This window comes from Xiphophorus couchianus, chromosome 18 (assembly GCF_001444195.1).
Source record: "Xiphophorus couchianus chromosome 18, X_couchianus-1.0, whole genome shotgun sequence".
NCBI classification, from domain to species: Eukaryota; Metazoa; Chordata; class Actinopteri; order Cyprinodontiformes; family Poeciliidae; genus Xiphophorus; species Xiphophorus couchianus.
Window position 1 is genome coordinate 1255933 of NC_040245.1, and position 18121 is coordinate 1274053.

Here is an 18121-nt window from a genome sequence, read left to right on the forward strand (position 1 = left end):
TGGTTCTTGGTGCAGCGCCCCCACAGGCCAGGAGGGGAACAGGTTGGTTTGGGTCAGAACCACAGCAGCTGGAGGTGGAGCAGATGATGGAGTTCTGGTTCCAGTAGAACCAGACTATCAGCTGGTTGTTACATTCAGCAGTCCCTCCAGTTTTTCGCCATCCTGTGATTATGAAAAATTTATGCAAAATCACCCGATTTGTTTTTTTTTTTTTTTTGCGCTATTGCATGATTTTGAATTCATTGTAAATTTTTCACAAAAATTGTCATAAATAGTGGGTTTAAGTGACTGCTAACTCTCAGCTGCACTGCACTGCTGTCTCACACTTACTTGATGTCAGTGTATTGTCTGTGATCATTATGGCATGTATTAGAAAATCTAATTTACAGAATATTCTTCTTGTTTTCCAGAAAGCAGCGACTCAGGACAGGAACGTGTTCAGCGACGGAAAGACTCGAATTGGTGAGACGGATTTTACTGAAGCACTTTACCAGAATTCATGTCAGGTATCATTTATTGGAAAAAGACTGAGAGATTAATTTCAGTATTAATTATTAAAATATTGTAAATCAGCTCACTGTTGAAATTCTACAGCTTTATGTTGCTAGTAAAACATTAACTTGTTCATAAAGAAGGAATTAGGAATATCTTTTTCCATCTGCATGAGTAAACGTTTGAGTGCTGTTTTCCGATTGGTCAGATTTTGTCCTGGTGTGGGAGGAGCTTCGGGGTGCTAATGAGAACGACACAGGTAATAGCGCCACCCAGAGGAAGTGGAGGGAACAGTTTCTGAGCAGACTGAGACAAGTAGGCCTGCTGCAGGAGCAGGTGAGCAAAACAAACACACCTGAGAGTGAAGTCAAACCCAAACAGAGCGACATGTGAGTGAAACGGCCAGTGTTGTATAAAGTACTGAAATCTCAGAGTCAAGTAAAAGTATAAGTACCTCTCCAAAATATGACTTTGGTAAAAGTCCAAGTCACTGACTGAAATGTTACTTGAGTTAAAGTCTTAAAGTATCTGAAACTTCTTGTACTTAAGTATGGAAACTACTGTAAAAATGGATGTACTCAAGTAATGTAATGAAAAGTACAAGTAAAAAGTAAAACAAGGCAAATGCAGTTTGAATGACATTTTTTATATTTTGGTAAACTTGTCAAATACACTTAAAACAATGTACACAACCAAGTGCAGGCAAAATTAAACCTGCTAATAGATATACCTGCAGGCATCATTTAGTTAAGAAAATTAGGTGCTTTACCTATAGCACAAGGTTAACTTAACCTGCTTTACAACTGAACCAGCTTCTTAGTAAACCCTCCAGGACAGAAAATACAAAGTTTTTGTAAGCCTCAAGTTTTCCCTTCAAGTAAGGTCAGTGCTGAAAATGAGAAAAATAAATAGTACAGAAAATGCAGCCAACATGAAGAAAAAGATCTGTTACGATTACTCTACTTCACAAATCAGTGAATCAGTCAATGCTACAGTCAGTAGGTGGTGCACACAACTGGTCATTATGCAAAAGAAAAAAAGAATTGGGAGGGAAATGCAGCTTATTGGCATCTGTAAACCTGGTTTTGAACTTGCATGCCTTTCCTATATTCGTTAAATTGAGTCTAAATTGCTATCGCTATGGTTTCTGCCCCCCTTGAACAGAGGAGTCTAGGTAGCCTGCTACAGTCAACATTAGGCCTAAGCTAAATACACCACGTATGGAACTGAAACAATGCCAAACAAAGTTCATTTATGGTCAACGTTTCACAATACAGTAGTGTCTAGTGACCAAGCTATAGTTACTGAAACAGGAGGATTATAACCATTTCATAAGAAGTTACCTCGATGTGTTTCTTCAAGTTGGACGGGGAGTTTTTGTAAGATAGAATTTCCATGTGACTGCTACTGATTGCGAGACTTGCTTTGTGTTTAATGGGAGAAGCGAAACAGGTGTATCCTAATTAAAAGTAAAGAAATCGAACAACAAGAAGTCTTAGGTGCTCCAATCTCTCAGAAAGAAGTCAGAGAAGCCATCACCTCCCTTAAGGGTGGAAAAGCTCCTGGACCTGACGGCTTCTGTCCAGAATTCTACAAGAAACTAAGCCACCTAGTGGTAGGACCACTTACTGACATGTTTATACACTCGTTTGGGCGTGGAGACTTGCCGCCAACACTTAACCTGGCGAACATTAACCTCATCCTTAAAAAAGATAAACCATCAGACGTCTGTGGCTCATATAGACCTATTAGCCTTATCGGGGTAGATAGTAAGCTGCTCTCTAAACTACTTGCAATGAGGCTGGAGAAGCTTTTGACCTTCTTAATAAACCCAGATCAGACTGGGTTCATACAAAATCGTTTCTCCTTCACAAATATGAGAAGGTTACTAAACATAATTCAGTACTCAACCCAAACGAATTGTAGAGCCTTTGCTGTATCTTTAGATGCTGAAAAGGCATTTGATAGGATTGAGTGGAAGTACTTATTTAATGTTTTGGAGAGATTCGGGATAGGAGGCGATTTTCTGAAATGGATCAAGATACTTTACAATTCCCCATCTGCCTGTGTTATGACTAATGGAGTTCTATCTCCACCTTTTGCAATACATAGGGGAACTCGACAGGGTTGTCCTCTATCCCCGCTTCTATTTGCTTTGGCACTGGAACCCCTAGCAGTGGTTATTAGATCACAACAAAATATACATGGCGTGATGATTGGCGGTAAAGTTCATAAAATAGCATTATATGCAGATGATATTCTGCTATTCGTAACAAAACCTGACATCTCGATACCATCCATCTTGTCCACTATTTATGAGTTTGGTTCTTTCTCAGGTTATAAAATCAATTTTGATAAATCGGAAGCATTGCCATTAGGTAGTGCTACTGTCCAGGACCTACCCCCTAGTTGTTCCCTGAGATGTTCCCAACATGGCTTCACTTACCTTGGAATTAATGTGTCCCCTAACCTGACAGAGCTATGGAAGCTTAACTTCTCTCCGATACTTAGGAAAATAAGAAGGGACTTAGAAAGGTGGTTTGACCTTCCTCTATCACTTATGGGGCGTATAAGTTTAATTAAAATGAACATTTTCCCACGACTTTTATATCCCCTCCAAATGTTACCCCTTTGGCTATCCAAAAAAGTTTCTGCGGATATAGAGAGAGCATTTTCCAGATTCATTTGGCATGGCAAGAGACCACGACAGAAAATCACATCTTTACAGCTCCCTGTGGACAGAGGTGGCTTGGCTTTGCCAAACATCTATTATTACAATTGGGCTTGCCATGCTCGTTTTCTGTGGGAGTGGCTACATGCTCATCTCAACTCAAACCCTTGCCTTGACTCATGGGCCTCTCAGCCTGCTTCCTTGTGGAGCCTCACAACCGGAGATAGGAAAAGGCTATCAAAAGCTATTAAACATAATCCAATCATTTATAACACAGTTAGGGTGTGGCAGAGAATTGGGAACCACTCAGGAGGTGGGCTCTGCTCCTCACTCCTGACACCTCTTACAAGAAACCAGGATTTTATCCCAGGCCTTGAGCCCAACATTTTTGACCTGTGGCATAGCAGAGGAGTGAGAGTGATCGGAGATCTGTTTACAGAGGATGTACTCATGACATTTCAACAATTGCAGTCAAAATTTGGTATCCCTAAAGAACACTTTTTTGGTTTTCTCCAAATTCGCCATTTCATTGGTTCTATGAGGCTCTCTCATTCTGGCTTGGTCACACACAATGAGATTGAGAAATTCCTTGTCGACCGGGAAAATCCTAGGCATTTTATTTCCGCTTTCTATGCAGTGCTCTACTCTCTTACCCCAGGTGGTGCCGGGGACATTGCACGGAAATGGGAAGGAGACCTTGACACGGTATACATCGAGGATGACTGGCAAGAAGCCATTAATGTGGTTAATTCAACCTTTATATGTAATACGCTCAGAGAGACACAGTATAAAATACTACATCGTCTACATATAACACCTTTTATATTGAATAAGATGGATCGCCAGCTCTCTCCCTTATGCAATAAATGTGGAAGAAAGGTTGGAACGTATTACCATTATTTCTGGCAATGCAGACTGATTAAACGATTTTGGAGTGCAATCTCTAAAGAGCTGAGTGACGTGTTTCATGTAAAAATCAGATGTGACCCAGGTCTGTTTCTTCTTGGCCTCCCGTCAAAATCAGTCACTCTGACACAATCACACTTCAAACTTTGTGACAAATTATTGCTTTTGGCTAGAAAATGCATTTTAATTAATTGGATTAAGGATAAACCACCAACTATCACACAATGGTATAGAGAAATATTTAGGGTCCTCCCTCATGAAAGAATTAGTGCAGTCCTTAAGGGTAATGAGAAACATTTCATTGATATGTGGTCTCCTGTTCTAAACTATTTACCTAAAGAGCTGACAAGACTTGTGATGAGAGGTCAGAATCCTATAAAGTGGAAGGTCTCACCAGATCTTAACTAATGGACATCCTCCTTCTGTATTCCTATGCATCTTTCTTCTTTCTCTGATCACCCGGCTAGATATGATTGTGCTGATGTCAGGCTGTAAACATGTCTGTTAATGTTTGCCGACCACTGAAGGCATGATTTAACGTGAATGTTACATTGTACGGCAGCTTCCTTTTATTTTATGTATTTTATTTTATTTTATTTATTTATTTATTTTTTTATGTTTGTTTTGTTTTTGTTTTGTATCTCATACTCATGTAAGGTGACTGGCAGCACAGTGTACAATGTTATATATATTTTTTTCTGTTTGTGAAAACACAAAACTAATAAAAATGTTAAAAAAAAAATTAAAAAAAAGAAGAAGACAAAAGTAAAGAAATCAAGAAATGGCAAAAAAATGTGGAATGAAGATAAGAAAGGAAGAAGATTATATGAAGTACAAAAGTCAGTTCAAATTCGAAGCATTAATGAAAGAAACAGAAGAGAAGAAATAATAATTAGTAGATTAAGAGTAGGTCATACCTACTTAAATGACATGCTTTATACAATAGGGAGGAAAAATAATGATAAATGTGAGAGATGTGGAGAGAAAGAAAATGTAGAACACATATTGATGAACTGTAAGTCAAATGAACTCGAAAGGGAAGAATTAAAGAGAATAGTTAGAAATATGGGGCATGAATGGAATCTTAAAGGTATATTAGGAAATGAAGGAAACATAACAGATATTCACAAATTAAGGAAAGCATTGTTTATTTATCTTAAGAATACAAAATTAAAAAATAGAATTTAATAGATATGAAGTAATGCTTCTACACACTCATGTACAGTAGGTGGCGGTATGCACCTTAAAGTTGCTTGTGATCCGCCATAATAGAAAAGAAGAAGAAGAAGGTGTATCCTATTGGTGGTGATGAACAAGCCCAGGCAAGTAGGCTACGGACTTTGTTCGGTAGCCTACTTGCTACTTGCTAATCAGTAGATGGGGTCAAAACACTTTGTTTCTCTCTCTCGCTTTTTTGTAACGAGTAACTAAACCACACATTGAAAATGTATCGGAGAAAAAGTACGCAATTAAGTTCGGAAATATAGTGAAGTAAAAGTGAAAGTCATCAAAAATTTTCATACTCCAGGAAAGTATGAAGTACTCCAAAATATACTTAAGTAAAGTAGTGAAGTATTTTTACTTCGTTACTATACAACACTGGAAACGGCTGCCTCTGATTGGCTGTGATGAGAAATGTGATGCCTGAATGTAAACAGTTCAAGAAACAGAAAGGCCATAAATGTTTGTAAAGAGAGGTAAACAGGTCCAAGCCCACATCATGAGGCCTCCACCACCGTGGCGGCGTTCTGTTTCTTGCTGTGCCAAACATTCACTTGTGCCTTTGTGTCCTGTAGAGTTTCTGTGGGGTTGGTGGGATCAGCATCGCTCTGATGGTTCTGTCCTGTTGTCCACAGAGGGTGGTCTCCCAGGTCAGGAGAAAGATCAACTTTGTCCTCCTCAGCGCCCCCTGGAATGTCCTCTGTTACTACGCTGAGGAGATCAGTCTCAGAGCGCCCCTCCAGGTAAAACCCTCCCAGGCAGCTGTCCTGCCTCTACAGGACGTCCTCTCAGCATGTCCTCCGTCCTCCTGCAGGTGGTCACCATTCCAATCACTAACTGGTCCGAAAGATTCCTGTCCAAGCTGTCCCTCTCCAGTCCACTGTCCCAGAACGTCCCCAACCAACCACCTGACTACTACACCTGTCAGTTCAGGACCAACAAGCTGGAGAGGTCCGCAGTGTCTCCGTCCTCAGTCTGGGACCAGACTAGTTTCTGCTGCAGCATCACCTGTCCTCTGTCTGCAGGTTCCTGGGAAGTGACAACAAAGAGACGTTCTTTAAGACCACCCAGAGACACAAAGTGGTGAGTTCAGGCCCTTTTTGTTTTTCGTGGGAAAAAAATCCTCTTCTTTTAGTCAGATTTGAAAAATACGGCATTCCACCAAATTACCTTTAACACCTTCTCTAAGAAAGTGAGCAAAATGTTGTGTTTTGTATCATCATATGCAGATGATATTCAACTGAGCCTGAAGTTACTAGCAGGTTACCTTACTGTCTCATTCAGACGGTATTTCAGATCAAACCATCCACAGAATAAGTTAAATTCAGTCAGTACTGAGTCAGTGCTGTGGTTAACAGCACAGTTAACCACATTCAGAAAAGGCTAAAGTATGCATGTGAAAAACTGTAGGAGGAGCAACATGTCTAAAAGAGACAAAAGGTAAAGTAAGGTGATTTGATTGATATAGCACATTTTCAGCAACAAGGTAATTCAAAGTGCTTTGCATGAATTAGAAGGACATACAAACAAAATAACAAACCAAAGAAAAGAGCAAAAAAAGAAAAAGAAAATAGTAATGTTGATCCAAAGTATATAAACTATATACTCCTGTTCAGGATTGCTAGATAAGCATAAGTAAGTAAGTATCCTCTGGACTTGCTATGTATGCTCTGAATTTGTAAAAGTAATTAACTAAATATTCCTGTTCTGGACGGTGGTTTTGATCCAAAATGGCCAACTTTCTGTTTATTTTGGACCATGGCTCCAAGAGACTTTGTAGTTGGTTCTGACATGACACATAGTGCCAAATTACATCATTCTATGTCAAAGCATGGTACGGGGCTGATTTTAAAAAACAGATTTCCAGGGGGCGCTGTGGAGGAATTAAGCCACACCCACCAAAAACTGGACTGCATTCCTGTTGGGGGTAAAACAGAATCGATCAAGTTTGGTGCAGCTCAACTTTGCTTTGTGAGTTACAGTGTTTGTTTTGGCGAGTATGCAAAGTTCAGTGCTTGGCTTCTCCCCCTAAACATACTCAAAAAGTTGAGATTTTGATAACCTTTTATCCCCCATCCCTTAACTGCACACTGATCAAAAATGACGCTGATAGGTCAAAATCCCTACGAGGATTGTTAAAGTTCAAGTTGAGTAAGCAAGAAAAATGGCCAAAATTGCCCTGTGACCCAAAATGGCCGCCTTCCTGTATATTTTAGGGCAAATCCATAAGAGACTTTATTTTCTGGAGTTGGGGGGGCCTCTACCTATGTACCAAGTTTCAGATTTATGCAATGAACAGTTTGTCCTATCTCACTTTAGGGGGCGCTGTAGAGCCGCTTGGTCACAAACACTTTTGATTCTATAAAAATCCAATCAAGCAGGAGACAATTTTGGGCAGTTGGTGAATTTTCAGCCAAAGTCCCAATAAAAATATGAAATCCTACAATAACAATATACCTGTAGACAGTTTTAAAAAGTAATTTATTTTTACAGATAAAAACAGTTCCAGCTGCAGCAATAGCTGTCAGTTCAGATCCCACTCAGACTTCCAGCAGAGCTCCAGTGAACTGGACTCTGTGAACTGGTTCCAGTCCCATCACCAGGACCCAGGCTGCTGCTCATCCAGCCTCAGATCCAGGATGTATCTGTCAACAGACGGATCCTGCAGAGAGCAACGCCTCCTTCTGCAAACACTCAGAGTCTAACACAAACAGAGCTGGAAACGCTGCAGGAAACCAGTTTCAGAAATTGAACCATCGACCCCAAACAGGAGCATGAATCCAGAGCAGAGAGCTGAAAATGGGCATAATGTTGCTGCTGTACATAAAATCTGAGGGTTTTTTCTGTCTGGCTTTTTATAAAGTTACTTTGTTTTCAATAAACTAATTTTAGAGAATGAAGTGATTATTAAAGGGTGCAGTACTTTGTCTGACCTGTAGGGGGCTGTATTTGACAAAAGAAGCTAAAAACACAGATGTTAGATTATGATTTTTTTTTATTATGTATTTTTTTTTCATTTAACATTTAACTGTATATTTTTAAAGTTGGAATATTGCTATCATTTAGAAAAATTCCTTAAATATTTTTATGTTATTTCTTAATTTTTAAGATCTTAAGGATACAAGAAGCATTTCCCCTCTCAAATGTCCTTGAACTCCTAAACATTTTGAATTGTTATTGACAATTAATGTTGTTTTAAATTAATGATATAATATCCTAATAATATATGTTATTTCAAAAGAAATCAGTATGTCGTGTTTTCAATACTGCGACAGACTGGTGACCTGTCCAGGGCGACCCGCCTCTGGCCTGCACCCTGCTGAGCCCACTGGGGACCAGGTGTTAGAAAATGGATGGATGGATGTTTTCAATATGAAAACAAGATGGATGAGACGGAAACGCTGCATCTAAATCAGCAGCAATGGCGTAAACAAAAGAAAAACATGTTGAAAACAGGAAATATCCTCAAATATGTTTGTGTTGTTTTGGCAGGAAATTAAATCATTTTAAAAATATTTTCAATTTCAATTAGTCGTGTTTTGTTTAATAAATCGAAAGAAGCTGTTTTTCTCATAAAACATAAAATACTGAGAAGTTCCTCAGGGGCATGTCCTGGTGTTCCTCATCTTTCTCTTTCAGTTTGTAACAGTTTGAGTTGAGGAAGAAACTCAACATAAAACGTTTCTCTGTGTCTCTGCAGCTATATGAGATCCTGGCCAGAACTCCGTACGGTTCTGTGAACCGGGGCGAGGTGGGCATCGACCGGCTGATCAGTGAGGAAGTCTTCACGGCAGCGTACCCACTGCACGAGGTCTGAACCTGACATTCCTGCACGTTTAAAATGGCTTAGAGGAACCTTTACAATGTCAACTCTGTTTGCAGGGGGACTACAGGATGCCGGACGACCCAGTGCCCCTAAAGTCTTTAGTACTGAGGCAGATCCTGCATGAGTACTGGTCCAAGTGGTCCTGCTGGAGACGCTACCAACCTCTGGACCACATAAGGGAGTATTTTGGGGAAAAGATAGCTCTCTACTTTGCATGGATCGGTAATTCATGTCTTGTTTAAAATGATCCGGTCCAGATTGTCTTTCCCCGTTTTCCTTGCTGTGATCCAGATTTTCCTGTAATCCTTTAAAGCGGTCTACATTAACTAGTCTTAGACTTTCTGTAGGATGAGGAGTTCCTCAGGGACGTGTGCAGCGTGGCTCTCAGTAATCCATTAACTTTAAGTGAAAAACAAAACAGCACCACTTTAAATGATTTCAATCAATTCTCTCCTCAGAAGGCAGATTTAACCCAGAGTACATGACTGTAATCCTACCCAGTGTTGAGTCAGTGGGTGTCTGCAGGTTTCTACACTGCCTGGCTGCTGCCTGCTTCTCTGATTGGGACTCTGGTCTTCCTGTTGGGTTTTGTGCTTGTGTCCTCCGATGTCCCAGCGTAAGAACAAATTCCACTTTTATTGTTTAGGCTTTATGTTTTTGCAAGAATCCCAATTGCTGTGGTGAAAATGATTCACCACACAAACAAAAACCTTGATAGTTCCTACAGAAGATGTTATTTGTACCTGCAGGAAGGAGCTGTGCGAGAGCAAAGACTCTTTCATCATGTGTCCTCTCTGCGACATCTGCTCCACCTGGAACTATTCCAGCATCTGCTTCACCTATAAGGTACCTGTGAGCCGTCTTGCTTTCCTTGAACCAGCCTCAGTCGGGCCTAAACAGCGAAGGGGTCAGTTATTGTCAGAACTAAGAGTTTTCATTTCTTATCGGCAGTTTTATTAACTTTTAAGCAGTTGTCTGCTGCTGCTCAGCTGATTGGCTCTCAGCGTTGGGTTTTCAACGTTCTCCTGGGTTTCCTTAGATAAAAAACTTTTTATACTAAATTGAATAATAAACTTAATGAAGTGTTTGATAATTAGGATCAACTGAAATTGTTTATTGGATTAAATTGACCTTTTTTTGTCGAGCGCATCGAGATGATGCGTGTTGTGAAGAGGAGCTAAATAAATGAATTAAACTGAACTGCACTGAGCTGGAGGCAGGCCAAGTTTGTCTCTTTCAGCCACACAATCACTCTCAGGGTCGTAACTTTTGACACGCCTGATTTAATGTTTCTAATGCAGCTTTGTGTTTATGTTTTATGCTGACTCCAACACTGTGATTTCCCAGCATTTCCAGTGTTTTGGGTGCCACTGCTCCCCTCAGCATGTCCTTCGTGTCTGCAGGCGGGTCTCCTGTTTGACAACTGGGGGACAGTGTTTCTCAGCTTCTTCATGTCTTTGTGGGCCGTCACCTTCCTGGAGTACTGGAAGAGAACTTGTTCAACTCTTTCCCACCGCTGGGACTGCACCGACTTGGAGGACATTGAGGTTAGATGCCGTGATGCCTCGCTCTAAAATGGTTCCACTTTCCAGAAGCTTCTGTAAGTCCTTTCCTTCCCCGAACAGGAGCGTCCGCGTCCAGAGTTCTCGGCCATGGCGCCGATGACCACGAGGAACCCGATCACTGGGGCCGAGGAACCTTACTTTCCTGAGAATAAACGCTTCCGCAGAACTGTGACTGGATGCATGGTCATCATTGTCATGGTAACTCTCCTGATCTTCAGCGTAATCCTAATAATAATGGTTTTGTCTTCATTAGTACAGCAAAAAAAATTTGCTAACTATAAAGATGATTGTTTCTCAGTTTGTCTCTCATCTTCATCTCCTTCTAGTTACGACTGAGCTGAGACTCAGTCCTGTTTCAGTTCAGTCATCTGATTTTAATAAATGTTGCTCCATTAAAGTTACATAAATTGAATGGCTATTGTCGAAAACATGTGATGTGACATAAATTTAATCCAAGTCATGAAAATGGATAACAACTTTATGAAAATAACTGTTTTAAAAAGCTCAAAAACAACGGCCATCTTGAATGGGAAATGTGAAAAACCTACAATCTGAGGAGTGAGCATGCAAAAAAAACAAATAAATAAATAATAATAATAGGATGTAAGAGTTTTACAGTAAGAAACTGCACCATAGCACCAAATAAAGGTGAGAATAAGAGGCTGACCTTGACTTTCCTGTGTGCAGGTTGCAGTGGTCCTGATGTTCCTCATTGCCATTATTTTGTATCGTACCATCATCAGTGTCGTCATCTACAAGACAGTTAGAACTAACAGTTTCTTCGGCATATCTGTGAGTCCAATAACTGCGGCGTTCCTTCAGATGTTTTCACAATCTGCACAGAAAGTGCAGGTTCCCGAGTACGCTGCCCTGAGGGACACCTTATGTTCTGATCCTGTCTGTAACTCTGAATGAGCTTTACCTGATTTCTGCTCTCAGGCTGTGACGATAGCCAGCCTCTCAGGGTCAGTGTTGAACCTGCTTGTTATCCTCATGCTGTCCAAGATTTACACCACGCTGGCCGACATCCTCACACGCTGGGGTGAGTCTCTGTTCTCGGATGTAGAGTGTGACAAATGGGTTTTATTGCACCGTTTATTTACTGACAGTTTAAAGAATGCAGCAACAACAGAAAAAGAGCAAAACCATCCATCCATCCATCCATTTTCTGTTCACCCTTGTCCCTAATGGGGTCGGGAGGGTTGCTGGTGCCCATCTCCAGCTACGTTCCGGGCGAGAGGCGGGGTACACCCTGGACAGGTCGCCAGTCTGTCGCAGGGCAACACAGAGACATACAGGACAAACAACCATGCACACACACACTCACACCTAGGGAGAATTTAGAGAAACCAATTGACCTGACAGTCATGTTTTTGGACTGTGGGAGGAAGCCGGAGTACCCGGAGAGAACCCACGCATGCACAGGGAGAACATGCAAACTCCATGCAGAAAGACCCCGGCCGGGAATCGAACCCAGGACCTTCTTGCTGCAAGGCAACAGTGCTACCAACTGCGCCACTGTGCAGCCCCCAAGAGCAAAACCAATAATAATAATTTAAAGTTATCAATGCTCAATTAAAATCAATCCTACTGAGCCAAAGTAAAATAGCGTGAGTATCGTAGTCATTCCTTTCTGCTTAAACAGGATCTAATGATGAAATTAATTTTTCAAAGTGAGCAGTTATCAGGTGTTCATGTGAAGAAACCTCTCAGTCTTCACCATCTTCATGCACGACTGTTCCTGTGTGTTTGTTGCCATTCAGAGATGCATCGCACTCAAACCAAATATGAAGACATGTTCATCCTCAAAGTTTTCATATTCCAGTTTGTGAACTTCTACTCAACTCCAGTCTACATCGCCTTCTTCAAAGGCAGGTGAGAGCTGCTCCAGCAAATCACGACAGGCCTCTAAGCTTCTTCAGTCTAACATTTTTATCAAGTGGTTCTGCTTCTAATCCTAAAGTTGTTTGATTTTCTCCAGACTTGGCCTGTGTTTGTCCTAACGATCTTGTTTGTTGGTGTCTCTTCAGGTTCGTTGGTTACCCTGGAATGTACAAAACTCTGTTTGGAATTCGCAATGAAGATGTGAGTTTGTCATTGTTAATGTTTGAAAGAAAGACAGATATTTCCTTAATGAGAAAATAATTTTTCAAGAGGCTGCCTGCAAATGTCATGTTAGGGGATGAATCTACCTCAAGAGAAAGTCTTTAAGCATCCTGAGGTTCTTGAGGATAGAAGGATCAGAACTTCATTCACTGGTGTCCATCTGATTAGGAGACTTCCTGTGGAGGGCTTCATTTGGAGGCTTTCCAGGCACATCCCACTGGGTTAAGACTCTCGGACTGATCCAGAACTTTCTGAAGGGCCAATGAATGCCCTGACCGTTACAGCATGGGTCAATGCTGTTTTATGGTCCAGCTCGTTTAGATAAGCATTTCAAGGGTCAGTTGGGCTCTTATTGGGCATGCGGGGTTAAACCCAAATCCATAACGATGCATCATACTACTGCGATGATGGATGTGATGTTTGATGTCTTTCTGTCCCCCAATCAATAGACGGTGTTGTGTGACACCAGTAGATCCTCAAAACTGGACCGTACCATTGTCCTTAGGGCCTACAACAGAAACAGGCTCAGGAATATTGCAGCATGGGCCAATGGAAACAGACAAACTAGTGAACCAAACGGACCTGAGTCGTACCGCTCAGTGGATATCCTCCGACTGAATGTTGCTGGAGTAACGCTGCATTCACACTGCAGCACGAAGTGACCCAATATGAGAGCTGATGCATATGCAGTCTTTTCAAATGTGACCTGAATCCTAAAGGCCAGGTCCATGATACTCCATAAATATCATTACTCTGTGTCCTGATACTCGCAAGCTGGAAGAAAAACAACAACCATGGTGGACAATAATGAGGATTAAGTTGTTAATGTGGCTCCGTTGGATAACAGCTTCAAAATACGTAAGATAATCTCCGCCGTTAGCATCCGAGGTCAGGATGCGCAGATTCTGACCACTACTTTTTTATGGCGGTTGGCAAAACTTTCTCTATGTCTGATGTTATTGCGCCCTCTACTGTGCATGTGAGACACTTTCAGGTCTGCAGTGTGAATGTAGCCTAAGTGATTTCTGGGTTTGCCTCCTGGACATTTCAAATGATGTGGCATCATAACTCATATGGACAAAAAGCTCCAACAGTTGGACTTTTTCCAGAGGCAGTCAGTGTAAATGAAGAAGATGATGTTCTTGTCTCCGGGTTTTGTGTTCCAGTGTGGAGTCGGCGGGTGTCTTATTGACCTGGCTCAGGAGCTGCTGGTCATCATGGTGGGAAAACAGATCATCAACAACATCGAGGAGTTCGTCTCCCCGTAAATGACACACACAGCCACACAAACAACACACCATCAATAGAAATGTCTTAAGTCAGAGGAATTTAAACAAGCATTCTACATCCTTGTAGATCCCAAAAAATATAAATCCAGATTTAGTTTAGTTAGCAGCGCCACAGAGGAGCTAAGCTAAACCCGTGGTATCTTAAACAGCTTGTAAGTGAGAAGTGAGGATAAAATTAAAACCAGTTTAAAAATAGTAGAGTAATTCCAGACAAATCCAGCTTGAGGTATTGTCTGGATGTGGTGATATCTTTTATCTTCCTCTGGCAGGCAGCTGAAGCCCAAATGCCTAACTAGGTATCATACCAGTGTGATGACAAATGTGACACATTAATACTTCTCTTGATTGTTGCAAGCAGTGACATTTTTCTTTCTCCCAGTCAATGGACTTTGTTGTGTCACCCTAACTGTACCATCGTCCTCTGGACCTTCAACTGAAGGGGGCCCAGGAATGGTGCAGTACGGGTCCTTTGAGTGTTTGATCAACACTTCTCCAGCTTGTTGAGCCAATTTTAACATAGAAACAGACAAAATAGCATAGCAAACTACACTGACCCATGCAATACCACTCATTGGAAACGAGGCACGAGATGCATGATGGAATATCATCTGCAGAATAATGACGAGGGAAACTGAGGGAAACACAATCCATTGCTAAGGAGGCCAAGTGCTGCACATTGGGAAACATCTTAATGAAATTTCAAAAGTTCAGAGCTTTTCTTTTCTGATAGAAACTCAGCGATCCAGAACTAGCATCCACCTGCATCACTGAGGCTAAACAGCAGGTTCAAACACAGAGATCCCTCAGTGGGCAGAATTACAGACTTGGATTTGATTTGGTCAGGCAGCCTTGCCTGCTGGTAGGTGGTGGGCCAGTGGGGCCGGAGGTGCCACAAAGCAAACTGTGGCTACAATGCAGTAGCTTATCACAATCAGCTTGTGAATGACTGAATATACTGTGGAGCTTCAAGGTCATCTGGATTTGATGAAGCACAATACAAGTAAAAAATATGTGCTAATGTCGTCCTTTTTCAAGACGATTTGGACATTTTTTAAGCCCTACTTACTCCAATAGTGGAGAAATTGGAAGAGTATTGATTTGATAACTTTATAGAGACTTTATGTAAAACAAATTCCAAAAGAGTCTGACAACAGCTTTCAGACTAGACTGCAAGACGCATGAAGCAGAAGGCTTCTTGTTTCGGCAGGAAGGTTAAGGTGTGGTGGCAAAGAAACAAAATGCATCCTCTCCTGACGAACAAGGCTCAGACGATGATGAACGTTTCTCCTTGGGAGGCAGATTACGACCTGCTGGTCTGTGAGGGACTCTTCGGTGAATATCTGGAGATGGGTAACCAAAGCCTCTGTTTGCTCCAAAATAAAAGAATCCTCCATGACTGTGGGTTGTTTCTGAAATCTAGTGCTGCTCTTCTCAGTGCTTCAGTTTGGTTTCATCACCATCTTTGTGGCGGCGTGTCCTCTCGCTCCTCTCTTTGCTCTCATGAACAACTGGGTGGAAATCCGTTTGGACGCTCAGAAGTTTGTGACTCAATACCGCCGCCCGGTGGTGGAGCGAGCTCAGAACATCGGCATCTGGTTTCCCATCCTGCAGTTCATCACACACATAGCCGTCATCAGCAACGTGAGTCTCCAGTCCTGATCAGGAGCAGCTTTCCTGAGAGATGGAAAAAACTTCCCCAAAATCTGTTTCCAGGCTTTTCTCATTGCCTTCACCTCGTCCTTTGTGCCTCGGCTGTACTACCGTTACACCAGAAACAGCACCCTGAGCGGCTTCGTTAACTTCACCCTGTCAACAGCCCCAGAGAGCTACATCCAGCAGCACCACAACATCTCCTGCAGGTAATGGCCTGAGGTTCCTGTTGAGAGAAAAACAAAGGTCCATGGCATTTACCTCATCCATCCATCCATCCATCCATCCAACCAACCATTCATCCAACCAACCAACCATTCATCCAACCAACCATCCATCCATCCATCCATCCAACCAACCATTCATCCATCCATCCATCCATCCAACCAACCATCCATCCATCCATCCATCCAACCAACCATTCATCCATCCATCCAACCAACCATCCATCCATCCATCCATCCATCCATTAATCCATCCATCCATCCATCCATCCAACCATCCATCCATCCATCCATTAATCCATCCATCCATCCATCCATCCATCCATCCAACCAACCATTCATCCATTAATCCAACCAACCATCCATCCATCCATCCATCCAACCATACAACACTGTTTTCCTCCCAATGGTTGCAGGTTTCAATCTTGATGTCGGTTTTTTCGTCTGCTGCAGGTATCGAGGTATCAAGGATGAGAAAGGTGACCACCTGCCGGAGTTCTATGAACTCCTTGTTATACGACTTAGCTGTGTCATCATCTTTGAGGTCAGTGTTTCTCACAATCTGTACATTTCATGAACCTTCACTTGTGAAGCTCTGAGTAGAGGGAGAGATCCATGAGATGTGAGTGAAAGAAGATGTTGCATGTCTGGGTTTGATGATGTGTGTTTCACCATCTTTGTACCTCAGCATGTGGTCTTTTTCATCCACCGACTAATCGACTTGATAGTTCCTGACATCCCTGAAGACGTGGAGCTTAAGATGAAGAGGGAGCACTACATGGCTAAACAGGCGCTGGCTGAGAATAAGGTCCAACATTTATTGTTTGAGCTTTATTTCCTCTAAGTTAGACTGTGTGTTTGGCAGGAATATGTTTAGGCACTGTTTGTTGTTTACCTCCAGGCTTTAGGGAAAACCTCTATTGCAAACGATAAGGACGTTGTGTCAGGCGACATGCATCATCGTGGATCCAGAGGCCTAATACAATGGAATGACAGTCAATCACCAAGTCTGAAGAAGGTCCCAAAAAAACGGAAATCCATCATGCAGCTGCAGACCTGAAGCCCGACTGCATCAGAACTGAAGGCAACGAGACCGGTTCATGTGGAGGTTTGACAACCTGCAGAACGGGGTTTTCTTCATGGATCTTCTGGATGTTTACTGGATTAAATAAAATAATCCAGTGTTTACTTGTCATAGAACAGTGTGCCAGTGGAGAAGTTGTATCTTCCTGCCCTTATCGTCTGAAACCGGAATCAAAGACCTGTGAGATTTCTGAGTAACTCTCCTCAGAACCTTGACCGACCCAGAGCTGGAAGCTTCTCAGGAACATCCTCAAACAGAGAGGCTTGAAGAAGAATCACTGAAAATGAAAATGATCCAAGGCTCTGCTGTTAGAGAGAACTAATGCCTGTTCCTTAACTAGCTTTCGTTGAGTAATTAAGCAAATGTTTGGGATATTTTATAATATTTTGGAAATAATTTTGGAGATGTTTCTGTTATTGCATTAAACTTCTGATACTGACATTGTTTTTCTCATAATTTCTCCTCAGTTGCAGTTATATGGGTCATTGATGTATAAATAAAAACAATAGTGTCGATGAAAGTCTTCGGATAGTGAACCTGTAGTACAGCTAATGCTCTGGAAGTCGGTATATTACTGGACTGGACTTTGTATATTAGCCACGGTAGCTGATGACGATCCTCAGGCGCCATTACTATGCATTGAATAATGTCCACAAAGCCATACTTCAATGCAGTATAAGCAGGATTCTGTCATAAACATGGTTGTAGCGCCCTGAATTCTTATCTGTTTTCTATAAAATATGGATTAAATTAAAGCTGAGAACATTTCCAATTTTTCGATAAAAATATATTTTCTACCCGTATATAAATCAATAAACAGTTTGGTTTATGTTAGTTCTGTCAAAATGCAAGAGAGGACTAAGCTTATTTCTCTTTTGTATTGATCAACAAATTGTAGAAGTCATACTTGGGCTCTTATGCTTTATGAAATATTTCAACCAATTTAAAATTGAATATTGTCACATTCTACAAATAAAGTTTGTTTTATTCAGGACATTTCAGTTCACGTGATTCACAATACGTCTGATAGGTTGGGTAACTGTGTGTATGTGTGTGTACTTTAGTACTTTAGTAAGTATTGATTCAT

General features: G+C 41.5%; 1 protein-coding gene and 1 long non-coding RNA gene across 8 annotated transcripts in view; one reads left to right on the forward strand and one right to left on the reverse strand.

Annotated features, from left to right (window-relative positions):
- The window catches only part of LOC114161800 (uncharacterized), an 11074-nt gene extending 10585 nt beyond the window's left edge, over positions 1 to 489 (reverse strand). Inside the window, exon 1 of the long non-coding RNA XR_003599075.1 lies at positions 479 to 489. This is a non-coding gene — a long non-coding RNA (uncharacterized LOC114161800). The remainder of the gene's footprint in view (positions 1 to 478) is intronic.
- The window catches only part of ano7 (anoctamin 7), a 21298-nt gene extending 3823 nt beyond the window's left edge, over positions 1 to 17475 (forward strand). For 3 of the 7 annotated variants that reach the window (XM_028045216.1, XM_028045217.1, XM_028045215.1), the window contains 22 exons: positions 411 to 462; positions 701 to 828; positions 5926 to 6033; positions 6105 to 6241; positions 6316 to 6373; positions 8991 to 9101; positions 9173 to 9338; positions 9642 to 9732; positions 9866 to 9962; positions 10520 to 10663; positions 10742 to 10879; positions 11369 to 11473; positions 11621 to 11723; positions 12445 to 12556; positions 12712 to 12766; positions 13954 to 14051; positions 15284 to 15426; positions 15512 to 15717; positions 15790 to 15935; positions 16404 to 16494; positions 16639 to 16758; positions 16852 to 17475. In XM_028045216.1, coding sequence (XP_027901017.1) covers positions 411 to 462; positions 701 to 828; positions 5926 to 6033; positions 6105 to 6241; positions 6316 to 6373; positions 8991 to 9101; positions 9173 to 9338; positions 9642 to 9732; positions 9866 to 9962; positions 10520 to 10663; positions 10742 to 10879; positions 11369 to 11473; positions 11621 to 11723; positions 12445 to 12556; positions 12712 to 12766; positions 13954 to 14051; positions 15284 to 15426; positions 15512 to 15717; positions 15790 to 15935; positions 16404 to 16494; positions 16639 to 16758; positions 16852 to 17010 — 2568 coding nt within the window. In that variant the 3' untranslated portion in view covers positions 17011 to 17475. Of the gene's footprint in view, positions 1 to 410; positions 463 to 700; positions 829 to 5925; positions 6034 to 6104; positions 6242 to 6315; positions 6374 to 8990; positions 9102 to 9172; positions 9339 to 9641; positions 9733 to 9865; positions 9963 to 10519; positions 10664 to 10741; positions 10880 to 11368; positions 11474 to 11620; positions 11724 to 12444; positions 12557 to 12711; positions 12767 to 13953; positions 14052 to 15283; positions 15427 to 15496; positions 15718 to 15789; positions 15936 to 16403; positions 16495 to 16638; positions 16759 to 16851 lie in introns of all 7 variants that reach the window. The other 4 variants (XM_028045218.1, XM_028045219.1, XM_028045220.1 and 1 more) reach the window with 4 other exon arrangements.
- The last annotated feature ends 646 nt before the right edge of the window (positions 17476 to 18121 follow it).